The 27,626-nt window shown below is 36.6% G+C and overlaps 1 protein-coding gene across 1 annotated transcript; it reads right to left on the bottom strand.

Moving 5' to 3' along the window:
• Window positions 1-890: 890 nt before the first annotated feature.
• Window positions 891-25,540, bottom strand: LOC144434469 (transmembrane protein 98-like). The gene is made up of 6 exons (XM_078122922.1): window positions 25,415-25,540; window positions 15,062-15,236; window positions 12,021-12,158; window positions 11,119-11,268; window positions 6,030-6,089; window positions 891-1,306 (listed from the first exon to the last, which is right to left on the bottom strand). Exons 2-6 carry the CDS (start codon window positions 15,199-15,201, stop codon window positions 1,057-1,059), a joined length of 738 nt encoding a protein of 245 aa, XP_077979048.1. The 5' UTR covers window positions 15,202-15,236; window positions 25,415-25,540; the 3' UTR covers window positions 891-1,056.
• Between the last annotated feature and the right edge of the window lie 2,086 nt (window positions 25,541-27,626).

The following is a 27,626-nucleotide window of genomic DNA, read 5'->3' as shown; positions in this document are numbered from 1 at the left end:
ATAGTGACAAAGGGATAGTTTTTACAACAAATACAAGTATCAACTCACTAAAAAGAAAAATAAGATTTAAACGCTCACACTTCGTATAATGTGCCACTATTTACATTTCATAGTCATATTAACTAGAGAAGTTAATACCGACAAAAAAAAATGAAGCGGATTTATCTGACTTCGAAAAATAAAAGTTTCAATTTCTATATAATCGTTAAAAACACATGAACTGAACTGTTAAGTTTACTTTTCTGTGATCTATTTGTCAGAGTACCGATATGATTATATGTATGCAACCCATCATAGTAAATAATGACCTGAAAACAACCCACTTCACATTGCTTCACTTCATAGTTTCATATGACAGCACAGATCTCAAGCTGAGTATATCAACAAACAACTTGAGGTACTGATCTGCATCAGATCATTTTCAATACTTTTTCTTAACAGTGCATTTTAGGAAAATATAATTTGTACTTCTTTTTCATTTTCCTTGTTACAAACAGGCAGATCACATATGGGGCGAGATCAATAGTTCAATGTAGGATGAAAAACTAAATTATTTTACTTTGGGGTGTGAGTGTGGGAGTGGGGTTTTGAGCCATTTTAGTTCTCATCCTACAGAAACAATTTTAAATTTAATGGATCTGTTTGTACTCATGAATAAAAAATATTTCTAAAAATAAATGTTGTCACACTGAGAAATGGGAGAATTTTTACTAAGAGTAAATGCATGGCAACAAAAGAAGTTTTTTCCTCACTACATACTGGCTTTGTATTCATAGCACTACACACTACACTACATACTGATTTGAAACTGATTGTGCTCTCTGAAACAATTTTCAATTTTGCCAATTTAGTGCAGGGGGGGGGGGGGGGGGGGGGGGGTCTGGGGCCTAAGTAAAAGAATATAGTAACTGGTTTTTTTTATCCTATATTGAACTATTGATCTCGCCCCTAACTTTTTTTGTTCATGATACAAGTGTCTTTGGGAATAACAACATTGTGATATAAATAGACTCTGAGAAGTTTTATAGAGATATATAAATATTTTTGGGGAAAAAGTCAAGCATGTGAGGTTCTGTCATCAGATTTCACAGTCCTTTCAATCATTGCTTGATGTGAAGTATTGGAAGATATAGAGAAGCTCCTAGTTTCGGTGCTTTCATCAGCAATGGCAGCCTCACGTAAAATTTGCAAATGTTCTTCCATTTTGGATAGTGAGTCGTCTATCCACAGCATGCTGTTCTGTGTAATACAGGCATTCTTTGTGACCAGTACAAGGTGTCTCACTGACAAACTCAACGCTGTGAACCTGTAAAATAGGGACAAAATTATAAGTAGTTTGTCACAGATCATATTTATGAAATGGACATGTTGGAAAAGATGTTAAAATTCCAAATTTTGGAACAGACATACATGTACAAAATGTTACACAAAATGAGAAGTTAGAGAAAGATGTAGAAAATAGATATGAAAGAAGTGACACGTTACTTGGTATGATTATTTTTGGCCATACATTATATTTAATATGCTTACTTTGGAACAACAATATGTAGTTTTTAATAAACTCATTATAAAATTTAAGTCTACATTGGTTGCCAAGATAACTTTATTCTGTTAGTATCCAAAACACACACACAAAAGATAAAAAAATTTGAGTTCACAATTGAAATAAATCACTTGCTTTGTTATTTTAACATTATCAACATCTTTGCTCAGATTGACAGACTCTAAAATACTTCATAGGATCCATACTTTCAATCATATCCTTACTTGAAAATTGATCATATCAGCCTTTGGCTAAATTTCAAATAGTCTGTGACTGACAATAGCCAATCCTGGTCTGTACAATGCCACAATAAACATCTCACTTGAATTGCGAGAGATTTATCATTCTCATTTCAACCTATGTATCAGGCTGTGCTGACAGCCAAGTCACGTTATTGCATTACTTAACTGAAATTTAATCCCTAGGTGCAGTTTCAACTCATTGATTTTTACATTAAAACATACAAAATGACACTAACTAATGAGGCAGTAATACCATGGTAAAAGACTTCACTCAGAAATAGAAAACTCTTCATCATCATTAATTAAAGTCGATTTCTTCCCCCTGACGGGGGGTCACCGACTGTCCTTCTTTCCATGTGGCAATCACATTCCTCCACCTCTGCCTGTTCCCATAGTCATTGATGTTCAATCCAATCTGTTTACATTGTCCTTCCACCATACTCCTCCATGTCAGCTTTGGTCGCCCTCTCCCTCTTTTTCCATCCACCTCCAGATTCCATGCCCTCTTCACTCCTTCTCCCTCATCTTTCCTCAGCACATGTCCACACCATCTCAGAGAGCTACGCCTTGCTACCTCCACAATTGACTCACCTAGACCTAGCCGTTCCATTAGCACCCCTGAGCCAACCCTGTCACTCAATTTGACACCACATATCTTTCTAACCATAGCTCTCTCTGCTCTCCTCAAGATACCCTCTTCCACTGCTCTCATCACCCATGTTTCTGCCGCATATGTCATAACCGGCCTCACACATGCCTTGTAAATCCGACCTTTCATTGCTAGAGTTAGCCTACAACCACATAGTATGGATTCAAGGTCTCTGAACTTCCTCCATCCCAGTCCCACTCTTTTTGTCACTGCAAGCTCACTGCCTCCTGCACCATCTAAGGTATCACCCAGATAACAGAACTCTTTCACTCGGTCCAGTTCCTGCAGCCTTTCACTTACAGCACTTGCATGCTCCGGGTTATCACCAACAAACTCTCCGCCTCGTAGGCATTTCCAACACTCATAATCTGTTGCCATCACACTTGTCACTCTCCTTACTCCTGCACACCTTCCATGAATCCATTTCCTGCACTTCGTACACAGTATCGAATTTCTCATTACTCTCCTATGACAAATCCCACATGGGTCAATCTTTGCTTTTGCCCTGACTTTATTGCCTGCTGCACACTCCATGATCTTCGTCTTTCCCATGTTCACTTTCAGACCCTTTCCTTCGAAAGCACATCTCCAAGCAGTAAATAGCCTCTCCAGTTCCTCCATGGACTCTGCCATCAACACCAGGTCATCTGCATAGAGAAGCTCGAACAACTCCCCCTTTCGCACCTCTTCAGACAGCACATCTACAACTACTGCAAACAGAAGTGGCGAAAGTGCTGACCCCTGATGTACACCCACTCCTACCCTAAATTCATCAGACAATCCTGATCCCACTCTGACTCTGGTCTTTGCATTCTCGTACAGCTTCATAACCGCTCTAACCAACACTTCCGGTACCATTCTCTTTCTCAAAGCCCACTCTATCACACTCCGTGGCACTCGATCAAAGGCTTTCTCCAAGTCTACAAAACACATCCACAGCTTCTTCCGTTTCTCCAGGTAACGCTCCTGCACTCTTCTTACAATAAATATTGCATCAGTTGTGCCCCTCCCTGGCATAAAACCATATTGCATCCCATCGATCTTGACTATTGCCCTCAGTCTGCTTTCAATTGCCCTTTCCACTACTTTCATTCCATGCTCCAACAGCTTCACTCCTCTATAAGACCCACATTCCATTGGATTACCTTTTCCTTTAAAGATCGGCACCAGGATGCTGCACTTCCACTCCTCTGGTATACTACTCCCTTCCAAAATTTTATTCGCCACCGCCACCAATACTTGCCAACCATGATCCGATGCCATCAAATACTCTTTTGTTATTCCAGATGGACCACCTGCCTTTCCATTTCTCATGTTCTTCAGAGCTTGGTCTATTTCTTTCCTATCAAACAATTTTACTGGTCCCTCAATTGGGTTAGCTTCAGCTAACCCGTCCCATGCATTTTCCACATTCATTATGCCCTCCATATGCTCCTTCCATACCATTTTCTTTTCTTCTTCCTCAAATACTATCCGCCCATTCTTGTCTTTTAGGCATCCTCCCCCACAAACATCAGTATTCTCTTTCTTAATCATTCGAATTTTCCTGAAGATGCTGTTCCTATCTCCTTCTAACTGCTGGATCTCATCTTTTGCAGCCTTTTTCATCGCTGTTGCTACTTCCTTTCTAGCTCTCTTTTTATCTTTCCTATACAGGCTCTTATTCTCTTCAGTTGGGTCCTTCTTCCACCTCAGAAAACTTTCCTTCTTTTTACTTATCGCACCTTGCACCTTGTCATCCCACCACCATGTTACACCATGTGGTGGCTTTCCCTTGCTAACCCCACATACTTCCTGTGCTGACTGTACAGCACATTTTCTGTACTTGCTCCACGCATCAAGTTCTTCACATTCCTTATATAATACATTCATCCTTTCCTCAAATTTCTCTCTTACTGTTTTGTCCTGCAGCTTCCAGATTTTAACCCGTTTCACCTGAGGTCTTTTCCTCACTCTCCTCCTTATTTCTAGTTTATCCACATCAGCTACCACCAGGCTATGCTGGAGCTCACCTGGTATCACCTTTATATTCCACACCTTTCGTCTGTGCGTCTGCTGCATCAAGATAAAATCAATCTCTGTTTCAGATCCTCCAGACCTGAACGTTGCTTTATGCTTCTTCTTGAACCAAGTGTTCAGAGTCACCAAGCTAGCCTCTGTGCAGAATTCAAGTAATCTTCGACCACCAGTATTTCTGGCACCAATGCCATAACCTCCATGAACTCCATCAAAACCATCAGACCTAGCACCCACATGTCCATTGAAGTCCCCACCTATTAGTAGAATCTCTGTGGATCTTGCTAGATCCACTTCCAATCTTAACTTCTCATAGAATTCGTCTTTCATAGCCTCATCAAGTCCTGCTTGTGGGGCATACCCACAGACCACTCTCACCAGCTGCTTTCCAAACAACATCACAAGAGCAACCAGCCTATCATTGACCCTTCTGACATCCATTACCTTCTCAACTAGTTCTTCTTTTACCATAATGCCAACTCCAGCCGCCCCCTCACTACCTGACCAAAAAAGCTTGTATCGACAACCCTTAGCCCCAATGAATCTGGCACCACCTCCTTTCCACCTCACCTCCTGTACACAGCACACATCCACCCTCCTTCTCATTAACTCTGCTGCTATCTCCATACTTCTCCCTACCATCGATCCCACATTCCAACTTCCAAACCTAAGTCTGCCATGGACATCTGGCACATTGCCGTCATAATAAAGAACAGGTCTTCCCAAGACTTCCTTAGGGTTTACACCTTCCTGTTTGTCGTAGGCAGGTGCCGCCCACGGCAGCCTTCGGGCTGGCTGCTGCCCATGTTTGTTTCTCACCATACTGAAAGAATTATTGGTGCAGAGGTTTTATGGCCGGATGCCCTTCCTGACGCCAACCACAGATTTAGGCGGTGGGCCTAGCCTTCGCCTAAAGAGACATACCCTACAAGGCAGCAGGGGGAGTTTACATCAGAGCTACCATCTCCTAGCCTTTGCCTAAGAAGCATACCCTGCAAGGCAGTAGGGGGAATTGAGTTCAGTTTCCATCTTCTTATCCATGAGCTGGCTAAGCTAAGGTCCATGGACAGGCCTTCATGATACCGGAGGACCATTTCTACCAGTAGGGACTTGTCCGGTGCCACCGGATCCTTGCTGGGGTAAGGTTCTACCCCTCAGTAACATGACGGATGTAGTTTAATGTCATACCCAGGACAGAAAGTTAATACCTATGACATGATGAATGACAAGTGTAATTATCTCAGACCATTTTTCATTCATCTTGTTTGTGCAGTAATTTGATACCAAATGTATATTTTTGTCTATTGTCACAAAAAATTATATATCCACATTATGAACATACTAAAAATGGACAAGAGATCAGAAGAAAGAAATCAAAGAGAACAACTGTTCACTCTAAAACCTGTCAAATATCAGAATGCACAGATAAGTAACTCTATCATTAGCAGTAGAGATTACACTAAAAAGGTCAATTATGGTCTGAATACAATAACATTTGGTACAGTCTGTGTCTGTCTCCTTTAACAATTAATCTACCATAGACAATATAATGTACATAATGACATCTTTATGACTTTACCTTGCTTCCAGCAATTTGGGGTCGAGTGGTGGATACAAGCAGCGTACAACATCGTCTACCCTGTGAAATGAATTCAAGAATGGATTATAAGGTACTGTTGCTAGTGACATGTTTTGGTCATAATGCCAGTAGTGATGTTGACAAACTTGTCAGATTTTCTGTTCAGACACACACACTTATGTCGATGCTAAATCGGCATAAAGATATTGCTGGTTTTATTATCAACCTCCGAGTCCCAAGTTTGCCTGCCTTATGCTTTGCTAAAACTATATACAGCATGTGATATTAGGCCCACTTGATAGCCTGAAAGGATTTAATTGTAATGTTACACTGGTCTAGCACTGATGATGTAACGCTGGACCAGAGACGTAACTGTACGTGTCTGAACATGGTATATACTCATATGATACATTGTAAATTGACATACATGTAATGTATGTTTGTTTTGACTCAGACAACTAAAAGTGCACATTATGGGGGTGTGACCAACGTAGTCCTACATCACTTTAAGTTTTTTATTTCTACTTACAGATGTGTTTGTGATGACTGGCATCCCTACTAGCAAAAATACATTGTACACTCTACATTGTAGGATTATGTGTGTGACCACATTTGGATTTGATCAGCATTTGCAGTATGCCTTATAGCTAAATGTCTATGTCATGCTGTGATAGTAATTTAAAAAAACAACCATCTGACATTTTTACTTTTCACTGTGACTAAGACTCATTAGTAATAGTTAAGTAGGATATATGAGGCGCATGAGTGCCAAGTTGTGCATCCTACTAATATCATGCACGGCTCCTTTTGTGGTGATGACTTGATGATATTCAGTATATAACTGCATCACCATCTCTCCTTTTCACATATACACCCACATTCACACTCAAACGAGATCACATTGATCAGTTGTCCAGGGCCTAAGCAACATGGTATTACTAAATGTACATCATAGGGGTAATTAAATTCAGATTTTATCAGCTTGCTATGGATAAACTTTTACGTAACCTACCCATGGCCCTACTGGTCTAAAAAGCTTACATTTGAAGATTTCTTTTATTCTACTAGTAAATATTTATGATAACTCAGACCCATCGGTACAATTACATGCACATTGTATCTGTGACCAAACTGGGGGCTTAGAATCCTAGATCATGCAAATTCCTGTGGATAAATTTTGAAATAATTTGTTGTGACCTTATACGTTGAACATGCAAGTTAGCTAAAAATTACAAACAACGTCAATTGGTATCTTCAGTACTGAATAAGCAGTCACTGAGGTAACATTCTAAATCTAAAGCTAAATCTCTGGTTATCACATTCGTGTTATCACATCAGCGGCGCCATAAGAATTACATAGAAATTCTTTTGTTCAAGATAGACTTTTTCTATGCTCTGCCAAAGTGGGCCTTTCCCTTATTCGGAGATGTTCTCAAGTATACATACTTCTCAGTACAGGTCTATGTAGTAAACTGGTTGGCAGACAAACAATCATATAAATAATACATTATACTATGTTGTGTTCACCTTCTTATCTTCACCCTATGGCCTAGTTTACATCTACTTAACCTGAATATTACAGTACATGTTAGCATAACCTGGTAATTAAAGTTTGTAGTGCTACTACCAGGAACAGTAATTTAATTGTGGATATAAACTACAGGTGGTATAGGGATATGTTTTATGATATATTATACAATGTAGTATATTTACAAGACATAGCACAATCTAATGTATTCAAATTCAATACTGAACAGAAACACACCGTAACAAGGTGTTTTTAGACATCAGTGCAAAATAGCATCTGCACAAGTTAATTTTGACAAGGTCCTTTGTGCAGAATTGAAACATAGAAAGAAAAGGATTTAAATTCAACCTTATTGGGAGCAAGTTCTTGTTCCAGTTATTTCATATCAAACTCCTACCTATCTCTTCAGGTTCTAGTCTCTGCACAAAGTGTGCATTCTCTGTAGTTGGACAGATCTTAGTTTATTCAACAAACTCATAATTTTAACAAGGTACTAAGTCCTGTTTTGAACAATTGACTTATCCCACATTGTTTTTGGTGCCGAGACCAGGATGTCCAATACACAACCAGTCCCCCAACAGTCTCTCGAAAAGATGAAGGTTTCACATGCAGCCCACTGCAGACATATGATAAGGCTCCTCGAGAAAGGAGAGGAAGACATGGCACACAACCGAGCATTGGATACAACGGTACTACAAACTCTCTGAGCCAACCGTAAGCGAATCCTGTCCAAGTACACGAAATTCATCAACCTTGACAAAGAGATTTATTCACTAGCCGAAGCAGAGGAATTAGCCGCCATCATCAGAGAATCAAAAAACTACCTTGACCGAGTACAAAATGTACATACGAAGCAATTCATATACTCTGAATTCGTCAACAACAACACACAAGAAATTTCTACGGAACCAGCGACAACACAATGAACCCCAGAGCCGCCAACACAACAACAAAGCCCGGATCAACCAAGGAATCCGACAATCACTACAGCAGGCCCCTCAACACTGAACCAAGCCAAGAATTTCGTAAACCTGCCAAAACTGACGCTACCAACCTTCAGCAGAGATCTACTAAAATGGGTTAGTTTCAAAGACGAATTTGCTTCTGTTCACGAGAACCCAAATCTTTATAACATTCACAAATTTCAATATCTCCGTTCACAACTAAGAGGCAAAGCTGCACGTGCCATACAGGGCATATCGCTAAAAAATGCTAACTACGGAAATGCAATGACAATATTATTAGAAGAACGCTATGGTCAAACTCACGAAGTAGCTGACACATATATCAGAGCTTTCTACGAATTACCCACACCAAATGCCAAACTATACGGTCTGAGAGATTTTGATGATACTATTTACTATTGAGACTTATGTTCACGCACTCAGTACACTTGGCAATGAGGGGGACATCATTCCTTTCCAGAACCTGTTTCTAATCAATCGACTTATCCCACATTGCTAAAGAGTATATGTTTTTGTAGAACCAGTAGTAACCTCATACTTTATGTACCTACATCTCCTGTAACCTGTCAATGATCTTGGAATCATGTTCCAATGTATACAATAATTCAAAACATATAAATATACACATACACATAAGCATCCATCTTTAGTGTCAAAATTGCTGATATTGACATTTAACCTACAAGGCCCAGTATTACAGACACAACCAGTCATACAGCAACTCAAGTGGTACTACCCACTTGACCTAAAAATGTCTTCTAGCATCTTTCAACAGTACCTTTCATTTTATTTCCCTTTCGTGAAGATTTCAAAATTCTGACAATTGAGACGATTTGCAAACTATCAACACTCTAATGTTATAGGCACATCAAGTTGACTAGCCTCAGACGTTATTTACCCAGCTACTTTACTATCCTGTACAACCTTTCATTAATTATGTTCAACAAGGCTTGGAGTATTCCCACCATTTTGATGTTATATGCAGACACTTGAGACATACACTTTAAAACATGGGTATGTATAATTACCTTTTCAGAAAACCTGTTCTTGTTAGAGATGAGAAACTGAGAGTAAAACCCTATTGGTATCACTCAGAATCCAGACACAACTAATAATAGTAGTCTGCTGACAAACCCACTGTCTGTATGAGACCACAGTGTGTGAGTGTGTACATGTATGTGTACTTGTGTGAATATGTATGAATGTGCATGTATGTGTGTCTGTTGGTCTGTCTTGTCTGTCTGGTTGGTTGTTTGTCTGTATGTGTGAGTGTAATACATGCGTATATACATGAACATGAATGTGTGACTGCATTTGCATACATGTATGTGTAAATGTGTATGTACAAATGTATATGACTGTGTGGCATGTCTGTCTGTCTGCATGTGTGTGCGTGTGCGTGTGCGTGTGCGTGCGCATGTGCGTGTGCGTGTGTGTGTGTGTGCCTGCTTGCATGCGCAAGTACATACGATGTTGCTGAAAATATGGCTTTGCATGGTAGAAGTCCTTGCAAAAAGTTCCCAACATACACTGTTTCACTTAACCTTTGAGATTTTGGGTATCAATCAACAAAATAGAAGCCTAGTATACAAAATGTATTTGTTTAACCTATACCAACAAATCACTTTTACTGATCTCTTTACAGACAGCCAATTAATCACACCACAATAGAGAGTTACGGATCATTTTATGCTTTATCATCCATGACAACACTCGTGGTATCACATTTCATACAAATTTGGCCTCCTCCATTCAATACTTTCTTTGATGGCTATGGATACAATATTTTAACAGTTACACAAAGGGGAAATGTGATAAAATTTAGCTTATACAACATTATGTTTTGGGGACAAGTTTGAGTATACACTGAACATATTTGCTATCCTGCACAATAGTTTGTGATACACTATTGATTTGGGGTGTATCCTACATGTATATTTGACAATGTGGTCAAAATTAGTAATAAATTACTTTGTTCACCCAACCTGGAACTTTCATTTAATACGGAAAACTACTCAATAACAGAAATGCATAGTTTTTAGTACAATATGAAAAACATTATTATGTGTGATGTCAGCTTTACTATGCAAATTAAAGGTACACAGTCTGTAACTTATATAATTTTGGTGGTTACTTTTGTACCATTATGATATTGAAACACCCTTATCTGTTAAATTATTAAAATTTATTGGTGTTTAACGACTTCAAACAAGTAATTGGATATCACACAAGACATGAAAGTGAACATAATTCATTGGTTACCATCATAATACTGAAACTAACTTTCTCAATCTCTGTTTATACCAAGCTTCCTTGTGCATACTTTTAAACACATCTATGAAGCCGAGTTCACTCAGAATCTACATTTGAATACAGGGCAAGCTTTAGTGTGAAGTATAATGTACTTTGTATGTACGCTGACTTGGCCTAAAATGAGACTTCGGTATAATAATTTACAGAATATGCCACTTTAATAAATTGTACTTTTACTTTTTCAGCTGAACAAATTGCACATAAATGTTTCACAACACCAAGTGGCTGTACAAGCCATTCCTGTTATCACAGCCATGATATAGGTGACATAATTCCCACTCACCTTGGGTTGATTTGTTTGGCCACAACTATAACATCTTGAAGATAATCTGGCGTCTTGATATTGTTGGAGTTACCCATCGTTACGGCAACTAACTTTTCTGTTAAATGTTTACATGTCTTTAAAATTTCTATACAATGTGGCATGAGACCGCTGCAAAGAAAGAGAAGGAAACTCTTCAAATTGCTCAGACAAAAAAAAAGACCACTTGACAAACATGTCCTTATCCACATAATCATAATGTTGTCACCTGGGTTAGGGTACACTGCTGATAATAATATGATATGATCACATGAGATTAAACAGACTCACATGAAAGAAGTGCTTTAACTGAGTATTAAGCACTATGATGATATAACTTCACAATGAAGTGTTATAGGACAACTGCACCACTACAAGTTTTATGGAAGACAAATTTTGTCACTAATATTCTGCAATAGTGACTTTCTACATAAAGTAACTGCATCATTCGCAGGGCTGTCATAGCAAACTGTATAAATTAGTATTGTAATCAGAAAATAAAATGGTGTGTGCTGTAACTAAAATGCATAACAAATGATTTTAATAATAACACTATATGAAAAGTCTCTTTTAAGCAGGTCTGTCATCTCTGCCCGAAAAATCAACCTACACTCTACAAATAATCTTTATGATCTTTATTTTCAACAATATTTTAGTTAAAATTAACATTCAACTTTCTCCCCTCGTATAAATACAATTTGAAATGTGAATATGCCATTCTGTTGGCTAGACTTACATGTAAAGTAAAGTTGTGTTGCTGTTTGTACTCCTGTAACCATAAGCTAAACAATTTCGATAACCAATTTCATAAATCCAATTTAGCTTTCTCCATTGACAATAAGTTAATGTTTTATGTCAAATATTTTCAAATGTTATTAACTTACGTGGCATCATCAATCCAGTCATCATCCTGAAGCATTTCTTCTAATGTAGGATTTGTAAAATTGACGTCACTTAATTCCACCCCAAGGTCTTCTAGTGTGCTACCAGATTCATATGCTCTTACTAATGTTACATTAGGTCTGGAAATAGAAATGACAACAGACACATACAATCAAATATTGATCAAGTCTATGTTCATAAATGTAACTTCATTTTGCACCACGAAATACCAAAGCTTTTGCCAGGTAATCACCATGGCTTCATCAATGTTTTCTCAAGTCACGACACGTGCTTGGAAAATGAAGTCAAATGTTTTAACATAGACTTAGTGTTTGCACAGATGAGTTTTCGTCATTCTATTGCTGAAGTCATTGTACAACATTTAGTTTCTCCCTAGAATGTTTTCACAAGAGGGTTCCAAGACTGAGAACACCTGTAGGCTGTAGTACATATTTTTGTATTTGCCATGCAGTTGGAGACAGGAAGGGATGATTGTCATTACATCATAAGGGTGTTCTGAAAATATGGGGTGGGGGGGGGGGACTAGAGCCATTGTTTATTTGCTGAGGGAGTACACTGATTTTTCTACATTGTCAATTAATGCATCACTAAATACCCTATGCAAATTTTAACACCTGGCTAATCAGGCAAACTGAAATAATGAAATGTATTAAAGTAGAAATTAGGAATGGTGTCTATAGTATAGAACTGAGAGTGAATCTGCTGAGATTCTAATATAACAAATAAATTTACTCAAGTCATCATAAAAGATCATTACATTACACAATGACCATTATTACATGTAGGTCTCATGTTCTCTGTCATACAGGGGATTGCACACTGACTATCACTACATGTACAGTAGGTCTAGTGTTCTCTCTAATAAATAACAAAATCTTTTATTGTTGGTCAGAATAAAAATTGTGTTTTCATGTGAGTAATCACACTGTGCAGTAAGGGTTGGTAATGGGATACCAGACTTTGGTGCGTCACCACAAATTAGTGTGTCAGTGGCACATTGTATTGCCTCAAAGGGCATACTGAAGTGATCATTTTGATATAATTAATTGTCATCTCAATGTACTCTTTGTTAGTGTCACCACCAGGGATTGAATACATATTAACTAATGAAACAGACTGTCTTTCATCAAAACCTTGTTTTTCAAAAGAAATTCAAATATTCATTGCATAATGAAAGAGTTTATTGTCACATAAACTAGGTTTGAAATTGTTTGTCTTTTTCTCTAAGTGTAGTTATACAATTTTATACAGTGATTTTGTCTATAAATTAATGTGAGCCATACATTTTTATTCTCATCACAGCATTTGGATTAGAAATGTATGGTTGTTATACACATGTGAAAAAAAAACACAAGTAACACAGAATGTGCTATTATGTTAGGTTGGTAACTGAACTATGCTATATAAGGTTTATCCTTGAGATGCTTTGTCTGGGTTTGTGGTATACTTTCTTTAATTCACGTTGCTAGTGGAGCAGGCTATACTATGGATAGCAATAAAGAAGCCATATATCAAGCGGCCATTCAAAACAACCAATAAAATCTAATGGGAAATAATGCACGTTATTTTTTTCATTTCTTTTGGCACACTATTACCTTTACTAACTTGTCAATGAAAACCCACTGTCAATGCATCTGAACTACCCAATTGTTTGGTATTCTTGGGAACTAAGAGATTGATAAAAACTATGCTTATGTGAACATACAAAACTGTTCCTGATTTCATAAGATGTTGGTACTAGCACAGTTTCCCTTGATTCTGAAATGTGTATCAGAATAGGAAATTACCAGACTTTAATACACATTATATACTGTATATTTATCAGAAATAGTGATATCAACTAATATATTCCTTTGCTTACTACATATTTCAAATACTGAAATCTCTACAACAACAAAAATATAAGATTCTACAGTTATGAAGTTGTGACCTTTTTTAATCCTTACGATGACTTCTCACCATTATTAAATACTTCCAGGTGTACGTTGTTTCATCTAAACAATACATAACCGTCTGTATGTATATCATCCACATTTGTCACATTTGTATCATCGTATTTTTACTTGCACAAAGTCTAATATTTTCATGGGTTTGTTTTTGGGGTGGGGGTGGGGTATGGAGGGGGTTGAAATACTTCTAAAATCAGTTTTTATTTAAACATTAATGTGGTGGATAACTTTGGTAAAATACCTGACAGTGAGGTAGAACTTCATTCATTTACTTAGCGCTAACAAAACCACTGACCTTGGCAGTTATTATACTTCCTGTCTGTCAAAAGCATCCTTTAATATTACAAATTTCCAACTGAACACACTCCATATTTCATCATACCCTGAACTATAAGCCACACTAATATACCACATATCACTTAGCAAACATTAAAAAGTAAAATGTACAAGATTGTATGCAATGTAAACTATGACCTGTCTAGGTACGGCTTAACTCTCACATTTCACATGCTTATTACAAACACCTTTATTTACATCTGTGAATTATTTATATGGCTAAGTGACACGTGCATTTACCCTATTTGTCTGTTCAGCTTTATATAAAGTACTGTGGATATAGCCTCCATCACAAGGTACAAATGTACTATTGTGTAAGGTATACATGTGTGCATATGTAGACAGCAGAGTTACACCTTCATACTTGGGTCTTTGTTTGGTACAGCAATCTGTTGTGAACCACAAACATTTCATAGTCTTCATTTCTAGTCTTCATCAAACATGTACGCACACATGCACCCATGCACGCACACACTCAAATGCGCACGCACGCACTCACACACTTGCATGCATGCACGAACGTACGATCATTCGATGCCACATTGACATCCAGACTATTCCATTCCTGACTAAATGTATGTGCCATGTGGTGTCTCAAGAAAACCCAGTCTTTATCATGTTGACCAAAACTTCAAAAGTGGCATACTATTGCAAATTCATACAGGTTATCGTAAACATTCAAAACTATCCAACATAACTATGAGCGGTAACAAGGAAGGCTTAAACTATCAACTTACCTTGACATATCATCTTGCATTCGTCTGAAATCTATCTTTCTACAATACCGATGTCTACAGACAAGTACCAATGCCACTAGAGATCCGATAAATATGATGCCAAGAATTGCAATAGCAATAGCAACCACTACATCCATCATGATGTACGCCTCAACCCAACACACATCCACTGGATCTGAAATACAAGTTAAAAATTACAAGAAATTAATTATTTCATTATTCTATGCCAATTACCATCAAATGAAAAAAAGAATGCCTGAATGAAAAGATAAATGATACATTGCAAAGCTCAAAATTAACTTTTTTCCTTGGATGATGACAATAGTATCCTATTCCTGAAATGAAAACAGAGCTCCTCTATTGGAAATATATTAATGTGTGTTATAAAATAATGTCTGTAAATCTTCCACCCTTGAAACCATGCATAATCAGTGGTACCCTGAGTAAGCTATCAGCTGTAAATTATGGCAGCCCAATGACAAGAATTAGTAGTCTTTGGACAAGGGACTACTCTTATTTCGAGCCCTGCATTGCTTCCCTGAACATTCATGCATTGTAAATGTATGAAGAATCGATAGATGCATGTACAGACTGGAGGTGAAGAACAAGTAGTGAATACAACTTACTTTAAACAAATCACTTTTTACACAAAGCTATCCAAAATACATGTAATTACTCATTTTTCATATGTAGTGTCACTTTAAAATGGCAACTTGTGCAAACAGAAATATAGTGCTGGCTAATTTTTTATCATTCAAAAGCAGTTGATTTCAAATATTTGTCACACCCATAGGGGCATGTACAACTGTAGACATCAGACCATTGACAAACAGAACCTGTAACAAACAGGGAAAGTAAGCAATCGAATTGGATTAATAACACTTGGTACAGCATGTTGGAAACACAGACACTTATATGTATGTTACATGTCATCATTTGATAAGAACAGTTTTTTAGCCACTTTACAAAACAGTTCACATTCACAACAAATTTCCAGTCCCCCCCCCCCCCCCCATTTAGAAAGAACACAAGGGGGACATACAGCAAAACGTCCTGCAATTTATAATTATATCTTTAACAATTACTTGCCATTTACCTCCATTCAAAGATATCCAGCGCACAAGATAAATAAATCCCGCTAAAAATGCCCCAAAACTGAACTCTTAACTTTGAAAATATGGCAATGTTCATTGATTGTAGTCTGGTCCAAAATCCTCTCTATGCACACATGCATTATATGAAACTTATTAAATGTAGCAATCACCATCAGCCTGCTGATTGGCTAAGAATAGGGCGACAGCCTATGACATATGCAACCCCTAGTTTCAATAAGGAACGATGACAACAATACATGTATAAGTTTGCATACAGAAGAGTTACTACCGGACTTCTGGTTCAGTGACCGCCCTTTAGTTATCTTATAGTATAGTGCGTATATTGATACATTTGTAGTAGCAGGATATATGTGATATTTTCCTAATCGAAATATGTGTCTCTGTGGTCAGCACATGTACCTATAAAAATGATAATTTGAATTTCAACACAATATTTCATTTTTGTAATCATAAGCTCTAATAACCTTTGGAGTTACCAATGAACCGCTGTCATTCAACAAATTTAAGAACCAAAGTCTTCAAACAAACACTTCCCTGAAAATGGTCTAAATTTGTTTTCCAAGCCAAAAGAGATGGGGAAATCAAAATTAAAAATCCAAATTTGCCTGGATTCTAGGCTAACATTAGTAGAACAAACTTGGCGAAACAGGTCTCTGTCACTAGTTGTAGTGAAAAGTGAGTTGTACACTAGTACTAGTAGACTTAGACTCTCTCACAGTCCTTGAAGCTTCGCATAAATAGTACAGGGCTAGGGATAGTGGGATACCAGTATATGAGTACAATTATGCAGTACTATATGAGTACTATATGCATGAGAATTCATACATATCTACAATACACATTCTGTATGCATGTGCACACACATGCACTCAAAAGTCACATTCTATGTATGCATGCACACGCACACACGCACGCACGCACGCACACGTACACACACACACACACACACACACACACACACACACACAAACACCTATATGTACATATGTTGTAACCTGCAGACACCAAAGCTACTACAAACCCTAGTGCTGAAATGTCTAGTCTCCACTAAAACTTAGCCAGTAGTACTATACATGTAGTGTTGAGCTTCAAAGTTACTCCACACTGCAATGACCCTACATGTACATAAATTAATTGGTCAACTTTTGGTACATTTAGTGAGCCTCAATCTGAGCTTGCTAAAAATAGAATCCATCAGTGTATCTTTACTATTATAATACAATTGATAACAACATTCAACTAGTATACTGGTCAATAGTATCACTGAGGTGACACTTGCTAATAATGGGCTGAGTGTTTGATGTTACTATTTTGGGAGTGAGTAATGGCGCTATATCAATATTGACATTCTGAGGTTGGATTACCATCACATAAATGATTCAAAAATTAACATGTAACAATCAGTAGTTATCCCACAACTAAAATATTATATTGAATTCTGTTTTTCCAAACCATTAAACAAATTCTCCAATGTCAGCTATAATTAATATATACAATGTACATACGGCCAAAAAAGAAGAAAAAAAAGTTTCTGTTCAGAGCGCGCACATGACTTAAATAATCTTAAATGTTACATGCCTCTTCACATGCTTATGTAAGTCACACATATAGTGATACCACCTATAAGCAGCTGCAGTAATACTAGAAAGAATGCTTGCAAGCAGAAAACTGTCAATTATTGACAATGCCTTGACATTGTAATTTGTATGACCTGGTGATGTTGATACCCTAGCTTGATCACTGATACATTTGTGGTAGTTGTATTTTCATACATGTACATATAGATTCCAGAATCTGCTACATACACTATAGGTTTACATGTACATGTAGTATTGTGCTGACCCCTGTTTCACAATAATGTAACTTGTAAGTTTTTATTTAGCAGTAGCTTTCTCCCATACTGTGCTCAAAGCACTTTTCAACAATCACGCTGTAGTAAAGTCAGTATACCTTATTTCTTTGCATTTGTATCTATCTATCTATACAAATGTGTGTGATTGTGTCATGGACTTTAACAAGCTAGATTGGAAACACTACCTATTCAGAGATAATATTCAGATGGTATCATGACTTCAACCCTGTTATTTAATATGTGGGAGTGAACTTGAACGACCAACAAGTGGGAGAGTGATTGAAGACGGGGTTTTGGAAGAACTATTGACATTAGAACAGTGACGGAGCAAGCTGAGAAAAGTGAATTGTCCAGACTACAGAGCAATGGATTCAGGCCAGAAACTTACGGTGGTCACTATCATAAACCAAACAGTAGTGTGTAAGAGCGACCACCACAAGTAATCCAATGAAATGAACAGACTATCTACAGTGTGACTGACCATTTTATCTGTCAGGACAATCTGAATCTTTTCCACTGCAAAGTACACACACAAGTTAAACTTATATCAGCAGACATAATGACACACATTCATGATATCACACGACATTGTATACTAGTAGTAAATATTAATCAACTTTGTCATGTAGCTTGATAAAACCCTATCATTCATGTCCTTTACACTATTGTACAAGCTACAAATCTCAATGTACAATATCAAGAAGGATGTTTCCTGCAAGTTTGGTTGCAAAATCTTTATTCAATATTCTGACATTTTTTAACATACTTTTTAGAAATTGTGTCAATTTGATAAAAAGTTCTTCCCTCTGTTATGTGCCCATGTTAGGAAGTCTAGAAAAACACACTTTATGCAGCACAGCCACAGGATACAGAAATACTTCTCAATAAACTGACATACAACTGTAGAAGTTAGAACCAACTTAAGCCAGTACGACTCGTTCAACTTTTCAAAGGTAGTGTCAGGTATGCACACTAATTGTTGGCATTTGTACAGTTGTACACATCAATGTATGTGTACATGTGCATTGTGAAAAAAAAAAAAAACAGCTGCCCTCTCTGCTATTGCTATTCACACTTGTCAGAAAGTAAACTAGCTTGTCTACTCGTTTGATCTGTGATGCTACTAGCCCTGGCCCACTACACTCGTTCTCTATCAATAATCATGTGGAGTATAGCAAAGTCACATATCCAGCAAGTAGACATGCATATGTATTATAATGATATTACACAAACATATGCAGAATTGGTATCATTTTTACTCATACATGACGTTATAGCCCAGAGACTTGGCTATTTGGCTTGGCAGGTTGCTCTGAATAAGCAAGTCTCTGGGTTATACAAGTGTTAACTACATGAGTTAACAAACATACACTTTGTTTTGGCTACATGACTGATGTTAATAATTATCTACACTAAGCTGTTAATGAGATTGTATTTGAAATCCACTGACCTCAACATACCAATTATGAGAATCAATAATAGTACAAATTATTGCATCACTTCCACAGTATGACATCACTACATACTTATACTATATAGTATTTGTTTTCATTTATATACAAGTGTGTGTGTGTGTGTGTGTGTGTGTGTGTGTGTGTGTGTGTGTGTGTGTGAAAGTACTCAAGAGTAAAACAGAAATTTCATTTTGAATTTAGGTTTTGAATTTGTCACTATCTCATTTAAAATCTAAAGTTACCCAGTTTCAGATGGTACTAAAACATCCATATCACTGTTGACAACAAGGAAAGGGCTTAATCAAAGGAATAAAATATCAATATATGTATGTACTCATGTCAACATAATGTTAGCCTGTCTACTTGCCGATTTCATGACGCCACTAGACTCATTCACTACATTGTCGTTGATAGCAAAAGTGTGGCAAGTCACAGAAGACATACAGGCTAACAAAATGAATGCGTTGATAATCCTCCAGAGTACAATAATACTTATAATGCAACAATTTTTACTGTTCAAAGAAAGTGATATTTTCATTGAAATTTTATTCTTCTTTAATAGCTAATGTGCTTTCATACTCTTCATTCTCTTTACCAGTTATTACTGATCACACTATGAGAAAAATCAAATATCAATTCAATCAGCCATGATTGATGACTATCACCCTACACACAAAATATGTCAGTTGCTACCTGCAGGGTTGCAGAATGAAGCAATTACATGTAAATCAAAGACATTGCTGGCCGTACAATGAGTATGAACATATTCCATTGTTCACTTTTCATGTTTATACCATACCACCATATGTGGCAATAAAGTAAAGTATTAACAGAAATATAGATGTAACAGAGACAACATTATTATTATAATTATCACACTCAGTGTTACTATGTACATTGTAGGTGTGACATTTCTAGGCCCAAATTTCACAACAAAAATGAAATGCAATATCATATATTTCTACTATATATATTCTTAACTACCAGAATGGTAAATGTATTAGTTGGTACCCAAAAAAGTATAAGTTGGGCAAACCAGGATTAATTTCCCATTAAAAAAAAATGTGTACACTATAATGACCCTAACAGGCTGGTATATGTACATCTGTAACAACAGCAACTCTGGGAATACTACTTCTACACTGTAGTACAAGCTTTCTCTCTTTATTAAAAGTCATTTCGACATGTATGTACACACAATCTTTTTAATATGATAATAATAATAATAATAATAATTCTTTATTGTATTTTTATTCAAATCTGGACATCAGACCTTTTCAGACCAATCAATTAATGATACAACACTGAGAACATCAAATAACTACAACTTGACAGTGCTAAAGTACATATGGAATGTCAATAGTTCAAATAGAAAAGCTATGTTATTATCTGTACAATACCAACTGTCATACTCAATAAAAAGATTACCCTTCCATTAATTTTATCTGTTTTCATGTACAGACATACAATGTACCCACGAGCTACATTTGCAATACGTACAGATGTGTTTATAGAACCTTGCATTGTATTTTCCAAATGTCAACATTACAAGTAAAATACAGTCCAACCAATTTCTGTTGTGACATTGCATGTATTCTCAGTATGATAAAAATCAAAAGCTGTGTTGAGATTTTTCATGGAAAGAAAATAACTCCCAACAACAAGAAGTAGTATTCATCATGACATGAAATACTGCATCTCTGACACATAAAAGCAGACTTGGGATCTATTATAGACATTCAAACCTGTGTAAAAATCATAAAGCTTTAATCTGGCACAAACTAATAGAAACTACATGACTTAAGCTAGCTTTTCTATCTACCACTGATTACTTGCATGTAGTCTAGTTCCTATACAGTATCATTACGATTTACATACCTTCACTAACACACTTGTTATCCTGACTAACTTGCACGGTGCACTGCAATACTGAAAACATTACTGCATACATGTACATGCAAAAAATACGCAAATAAGTACACAGATATCCTTTGCACTCATCTGCTCATAAAGTACAAGGGACGAGAACCCTGCAAGCACTCATGCATACATGTACTACAAGTTAGTACACCAAACTTGTACTCATACAAATGTACATCATGGGGTTCTGTCATATCATTGTAGAAATACATAGTCTGCTGTAAACACATGTACATTTGTATGTTGCTCTCTTACACTTCAAAGTAAAGAAAACAGCATTTCCAGAACCAGAATACCATTACAATTTCCTACTTTTTCTACAATTGTAAAAAAAATTTGTAGTTGATGTCAGCTGAGTAACAAGCAGTAGAAAAGATTTGCATACCTGTAATCAAAACAACGCACAGAGACTGGTGCTAATGTACTAATGAAAAATAACAATTTCAATCTGCTGATTTCTACATTTTGACACCGCTAAAAAAAAGTGACAAGTTAGCATTTCCTGTATATCCTTTGACAACATACAATGACTTTAAATTAAATAATATTGTTTAAAATCTATTTAAAATTTCTTTTAAAAAAACACTTGGGTTGGAATTCTTGGATATCAGCCTCAGAAAGACAACATCCTGTCATGTCTCTGTTTGCCCACGACAAACAAATATTATAATAACCATTCTGTGCAGGAAGACCTTGATCCTGTACAGTGTTTACCTACAACTCAAAGTACATCATAAATCATGTAAAATGCCTGGCAGGTATACACAGAGAAGGATTGCTATGTGGTAACAGGTTACACTATTTACTGTGTATGTGTGGATGTACGTACTATTTTCCAACTTAGCCATGCTCTTCTACATTCTGCCTTGTGTAGAAATACATGTACAATCTATTATTCAATATTCAATACATTGAAGACAATTCACAAAAACAGCAACAATGGCATTGTAGCACAACTATACAATTATTTTAAATGTTTATCCACATGCTGATCCATGCTAGGTATACATGTAGGTCTTCATTTGCTGAATGATTATCCAGTTGCCTATCCGGCACTGTTGTTATCTTTGCAATATACATTATAACATATATGCTGTTGCTATGGGTGAGGTCATGTTGCTACACATATCTGCATACATTTTTTGAATGATCTTTCACTTGTCTATGAATCCCTGATGTTATCTGCGATATACATCATCATTTGGTTGTTGCTATGGGTATGGCCTTGTTGCTAGGCACTTTTACATACATTTTTTGAATGTTTATTCACTTGTCCATTAATCTCTGTTGTTATCTTTGCAATATATGCAATCATTTGACTGTTGCTATGGACATGGTCTTGCTGCTAGGCCTATTTGCATACATTTTTTTAATAGTTATTGCAGACAGTGAAAGTCAGGACCCAATTCTGACATTTTCCCATTTACCTCATCCTGCAAAAAGCTACTCAAATAATCTGAAACTCATGCCAGCACTATGCTGGTGTGCCAAACACAGCCCAAACAATCACATATCGAATATCTGCTATTTACAGTTTAATTACTACAATAAGAACTCCCTCTCCGATGACTAAAAATCTAGAAATTACAAAAATGTAAAACTTTTCATATTTTCAAATACCAGGTCCTTACGATGTATGTGAGCACATGCCATACTAGATGTGCCATTTTGCAAACGTGACTTATCTGTGGTCATCCAAGTTCAGTTCGGACTTTTGTAGGCAAAGAGATCTAAAGGGAGTAAGTACTCGATCGATTGCTGCCAGTTAATTTTATTATATTAGGCAGTGCAAGGGTAGGCTCTCATTTTGAGCAAAGCTTTTAGCAGGATGGGAATGGGAAAGGGTGAATGTCAGAATCAAGTCACATCTTACTCCATCTGCATATACGAGTGATGATAATGTAGAATAACATACTGAGATCATCAAATACATGTACAACACCCAAGAGCAGAAAACAAATTTCTTTCCTGGATACAGTAGTATATCACTGACGTTCTCACTTTAATTCACACAAAACTGATATATGAGCATAGGTATATGATAAATCATGTTAAATTCAGGCTGAGACATGCACACACTGGCTGATGAGTGTAGTCACTCAGTGTTCATATAGTAGTATTAACTATAGTACATATACTTATAGTTCAGGTACATTGTAATGGATGTGTGATCATAAAAACTTCAACTTGATATTGACTATTTTTACAATACATGAAGCCTGGCAGATTTTACTCATTTTTAGCAGTGAGAGAAAACACACATTCAGCTTTGTGGTGTATATTACCATACGCTGCCAAAAAAATTCATAATTTCTATTTTCATTTTTTTAAAAGCCATCCTTGCACTATCAATGTATCATTTTGAAATTGGCACCTTATTTCCATACATTCTTCTTTCTACCAAGGGGGTATTTGTGTCTACACAAAGTTGAGCAAGAGGGGATTTTAATTTTGTTCATATGAGAGCTGCTGCTGTGTAAAAATAACATGATTAACAGAACAAATATATGTAAATCATACAGTGCTGGAGTTTATTTCACTCACCAGCATCTGTTGTCATCATAAATCATTGTACAATGTAATTATGACTACTGTCAGTACATGTACATTGTACTGTACTTCACTAACCAGTCACAGTTGTGCTATATATGATATACACATGTACTAGGAAAATCTGAAAACTGGCATTTTTTTTATTAAGCTTATCAGTGCATTATGTTGCAATATACAACCTGTTTTGCAATCTATGCTTAATTACTGGTAATATTTTAAACAGGACTTCCCTTTTCAATTGAAAATGTTTCATCCCTTGTTTCACCTATTAATATAGATGTTGTTATTAATTTCTGCAACAAATGATTAACCAAATATAACCACTATTATTGCTTCCATTTGTTGAAGCAGGAAAACCCTACAGAAACTCCTTCATATTGTTGGGTGTGGAGGGGGACTGTGTGAGGATGAGTCACCATGATTGTAGGGGAGCCATCACACAGGATGTTGTGATGTCTGTCTGCACATAATAGGATAGTACTGTATACATTGTAAGGTGACACCAACAGTGGTGGGCACTTCACTGTATTTACAATATTTTCCATGAAATTGAAATCGGTTACCCTTAAATAGTTTCTTATGTTATATTATTTAGAACAACTGTACAATAAGTCCAATTTAAGGAGGGAAAATTATTGATTCATGGACAAGTCAGAATAGAATTGTGTAAAATGCCAAATGCGTCTGCTACATTTGTATAATACTAATGTTGGTGTCACAATTGCATGTCCCTAAAGGGTAACAGTCAAAATTGAATTTAATAACACAAAGAATTATTCCATAAGCGTTATCATGTTGATACCTCACAAACCTGTCATAACTGAACATCCGTGACTGCAGTGAACTTCAACACAATTTATATTAACGTTACATGTACAGCAAAGGCATATATTATATATACATAGCTCGACCGCAATAAAATAAATACATGTATTTCCTCAATATTTTGATTTTCAATATTCAAGAAAAATACGCATAACTGTCATAGCATCTCTTTTCCCCATTTCTCATATGATATCTGTACGCATTATTATCATGCGACATACTGCAGTCTACACAAAACGAGCCAGCAGAGTAAATAACATCATTCCGATAATACGTAATCTACTCGGAGTTGGCATGCAATTCCACTGATAAATTTTACAACCATAACAAACACCAACTACGTGCAAAGAAAAGCCAAGACTGATTCCGAAATGTACGTTTCAGTCTTTTCAAGACACGCAACGAATGTTATGGACGTGGATGTGAAGGCGAGAGCGATTCTACGGGCTCGCAAAGCTCACGAAGTTGAGCCACCCGAGTCGAAAAATTAACCCATTTTGCGAAGTTTCAGGTTGACAGAGCGTGAACAAGAAGTTTCACTACGAACGGAGCGAAGTGGGATTCGCTTTGTTTTGCCATACGAGTTGGAGTACATGTTGTGATATTACGGATAATACTAAACAGGTGTTCTTACCTTTCACTCCACACCCAAATTTGGGTTTCTGTGTACTTTAGCGGACAACAAATTCATGTATTCGTTCAGCTTCAGCTTCAGATCCAAGTTTTCAGTCTTCGGGACAACAAAGATGGCGATGCAGCTGCAAACCAATAAAAGGGCTTCATACTGATCATGTGACGTACCATCGGAGTCACCTGTTTTGACCTGGACAGAAAGTTTTAGTTCATCGACTTTGTACATTGATGTTGTAATAACTACTAGCACTTTTAACACACGTTTCATATGCATTTTTATTTCTGGTACTTTAAAAACGCATTTCCATTTGTTCTCCTCAGTTCATACATGGTACGTAGGAAGGACTGTCTAGTGACCTCATCACCCTTGCTTGTCCACGGTCTACTGTTTGCCCCAAAAGGACTGGGAAAAATACAGTTTGACATTTTTTCTTTGAATTTGGAATCGTGGACAAATTAAATTGCTTCAGCTGATCAGTCTCAATTTGGAGGTTAAAAATTTGCGTATCTGTCTTTGGAAACAATTATCAACAGTATGGTACCTGGTTATGGTGTATGGTGTATCGTACTGTACCATTCAAATCCTACGTGAAAGTTTGTAAACAAAACTTTCTCGTAGTTTTGTCCTCGTCGTCAACTGAAAAAAAACATGGATGTTGGCTTTTAGTGATAAGAAGTATAAAATGGAAACATGAACTAAAATATATCGTGTTTGTTTACATGTCACCGTTATTCAAAGGACATAATTTATTACGTACATGAAATACATAAACATTCCGATATAGTGTTGGAGAGAAATAGGGTTGGTCTAATAAATAACTCGCGTCAGATAATCAGACATACGGATTGAAGTCTTGATTAACCGGCGATTTCAAATGTTTCCCAGTCCTTGAAATTACCATACTGTTCAAGCTAGTCCTGCTTGCAGACGGTGCCCGGGTTTCGCTGAAGGGACGACTTACTCAGTCTGCAAGCTGTGGACTGACTATGTTCAAACATGCTGTTGAATACACACAATATTTTTCGTATAAACTCAAACACTTTATTACAAATACTGTAAGGGCTTATCTTCCACAAAATAAACTCCCAGTATATACGTATTTTTTTGTGCAATTTCTATGCATACTCGTGTGGAAGGTGGCAAATTTAAGTAACACCATAAATCAGGTACAAATATGAGTATCTCACGTCCAAATTTATAGGGTAAGAGTGTTAATTTTCCAGGGGTATATATCATACATGGGCGTCATATACCCGCGTCATATACTCATTATTTTCGTCGTAAACTCTGATTTCAAAAGTACGATAGGCTACTAGTACTATGAAAACAATATGGTGCGTAAATAAGCTAAAATATTACCGTAGAGAGAGTATGAGGTAAGGGATCCGGACCGTCCAGTTTCTTTGGCCTTTGTGTAGATTTTTCCATCGGTCTGACGAAAAGTCACTGACACCCTTCTATGTAAAACCGAAAACAGGCTAATTTTTCATCACTTTATATTTCTATAACATGATGACCCCCCCCATATCATATTCACATGTCAGGTATTTCATCCCGACTCAGAGTGGTACTGTTTGACTATCTCGCAAATACTTTATAAGACAGCACCATATTATGTATGTATGTATGTATGTATGTATGTATGTATGTATGTATGTATGTATGTATGTATGTATGTATGTATGTATGTATGTATGTATGTATGTATGTATGTATGTATGTATGTATGTATGTATGTATGTATGTATGTATGTATGTATGTATGTATGTATACATATACGTACGTTTGTGTTTCAAATTTTCAAAGCAGGATGACCCCACCCCACCCCCACTGACAATATTATATTTGTATGGTAATGATACATTGCACGTAATATATCTTTGAAGACAAAAAAAAGAAAAGTTTTTAAAAGTTGGTTTTAACGTCATTGTTAAAAAACGTAAATAGTGGCGTTTTTCTGTCGTTGATGGCGCCTTCAACTTTTGAATCGTTCAAATTTCGTCGTCTGCATACGCACACGCCAACACAAGGTGGGTGAAATATTCATAACATAAGCATAGCAGTGTCGTAAAACATAACTTTATGATGAGTCAATAATAACGAGTAAACTTATAAGTAACATCTGTGTGTGAATTCCCAACAAAAATAATATTGTCGTATATATATTATTATATACACCAGGTAATATTTGCCTCCCTCAACCAGCCTGCC

Source organism: Glandiceps talaboti, chromosome 4 (genome assembly GCF_964340395.1).
Source record: "Glandiceps talaboti chromosome 4, keGlaTala1.1, whole genome shotgun sequence".
NCBI lineage: Eukaryota > Metazoa > Hemichordata > Enteropneusta > Spengelidae > Glandiceps > Glandiceps talaboti.
The sequence above is the reverse complement of the archived record's forward strand: the minus strand, read 5'-3'. Positions and strand labels throughout refer to the sequence as shown.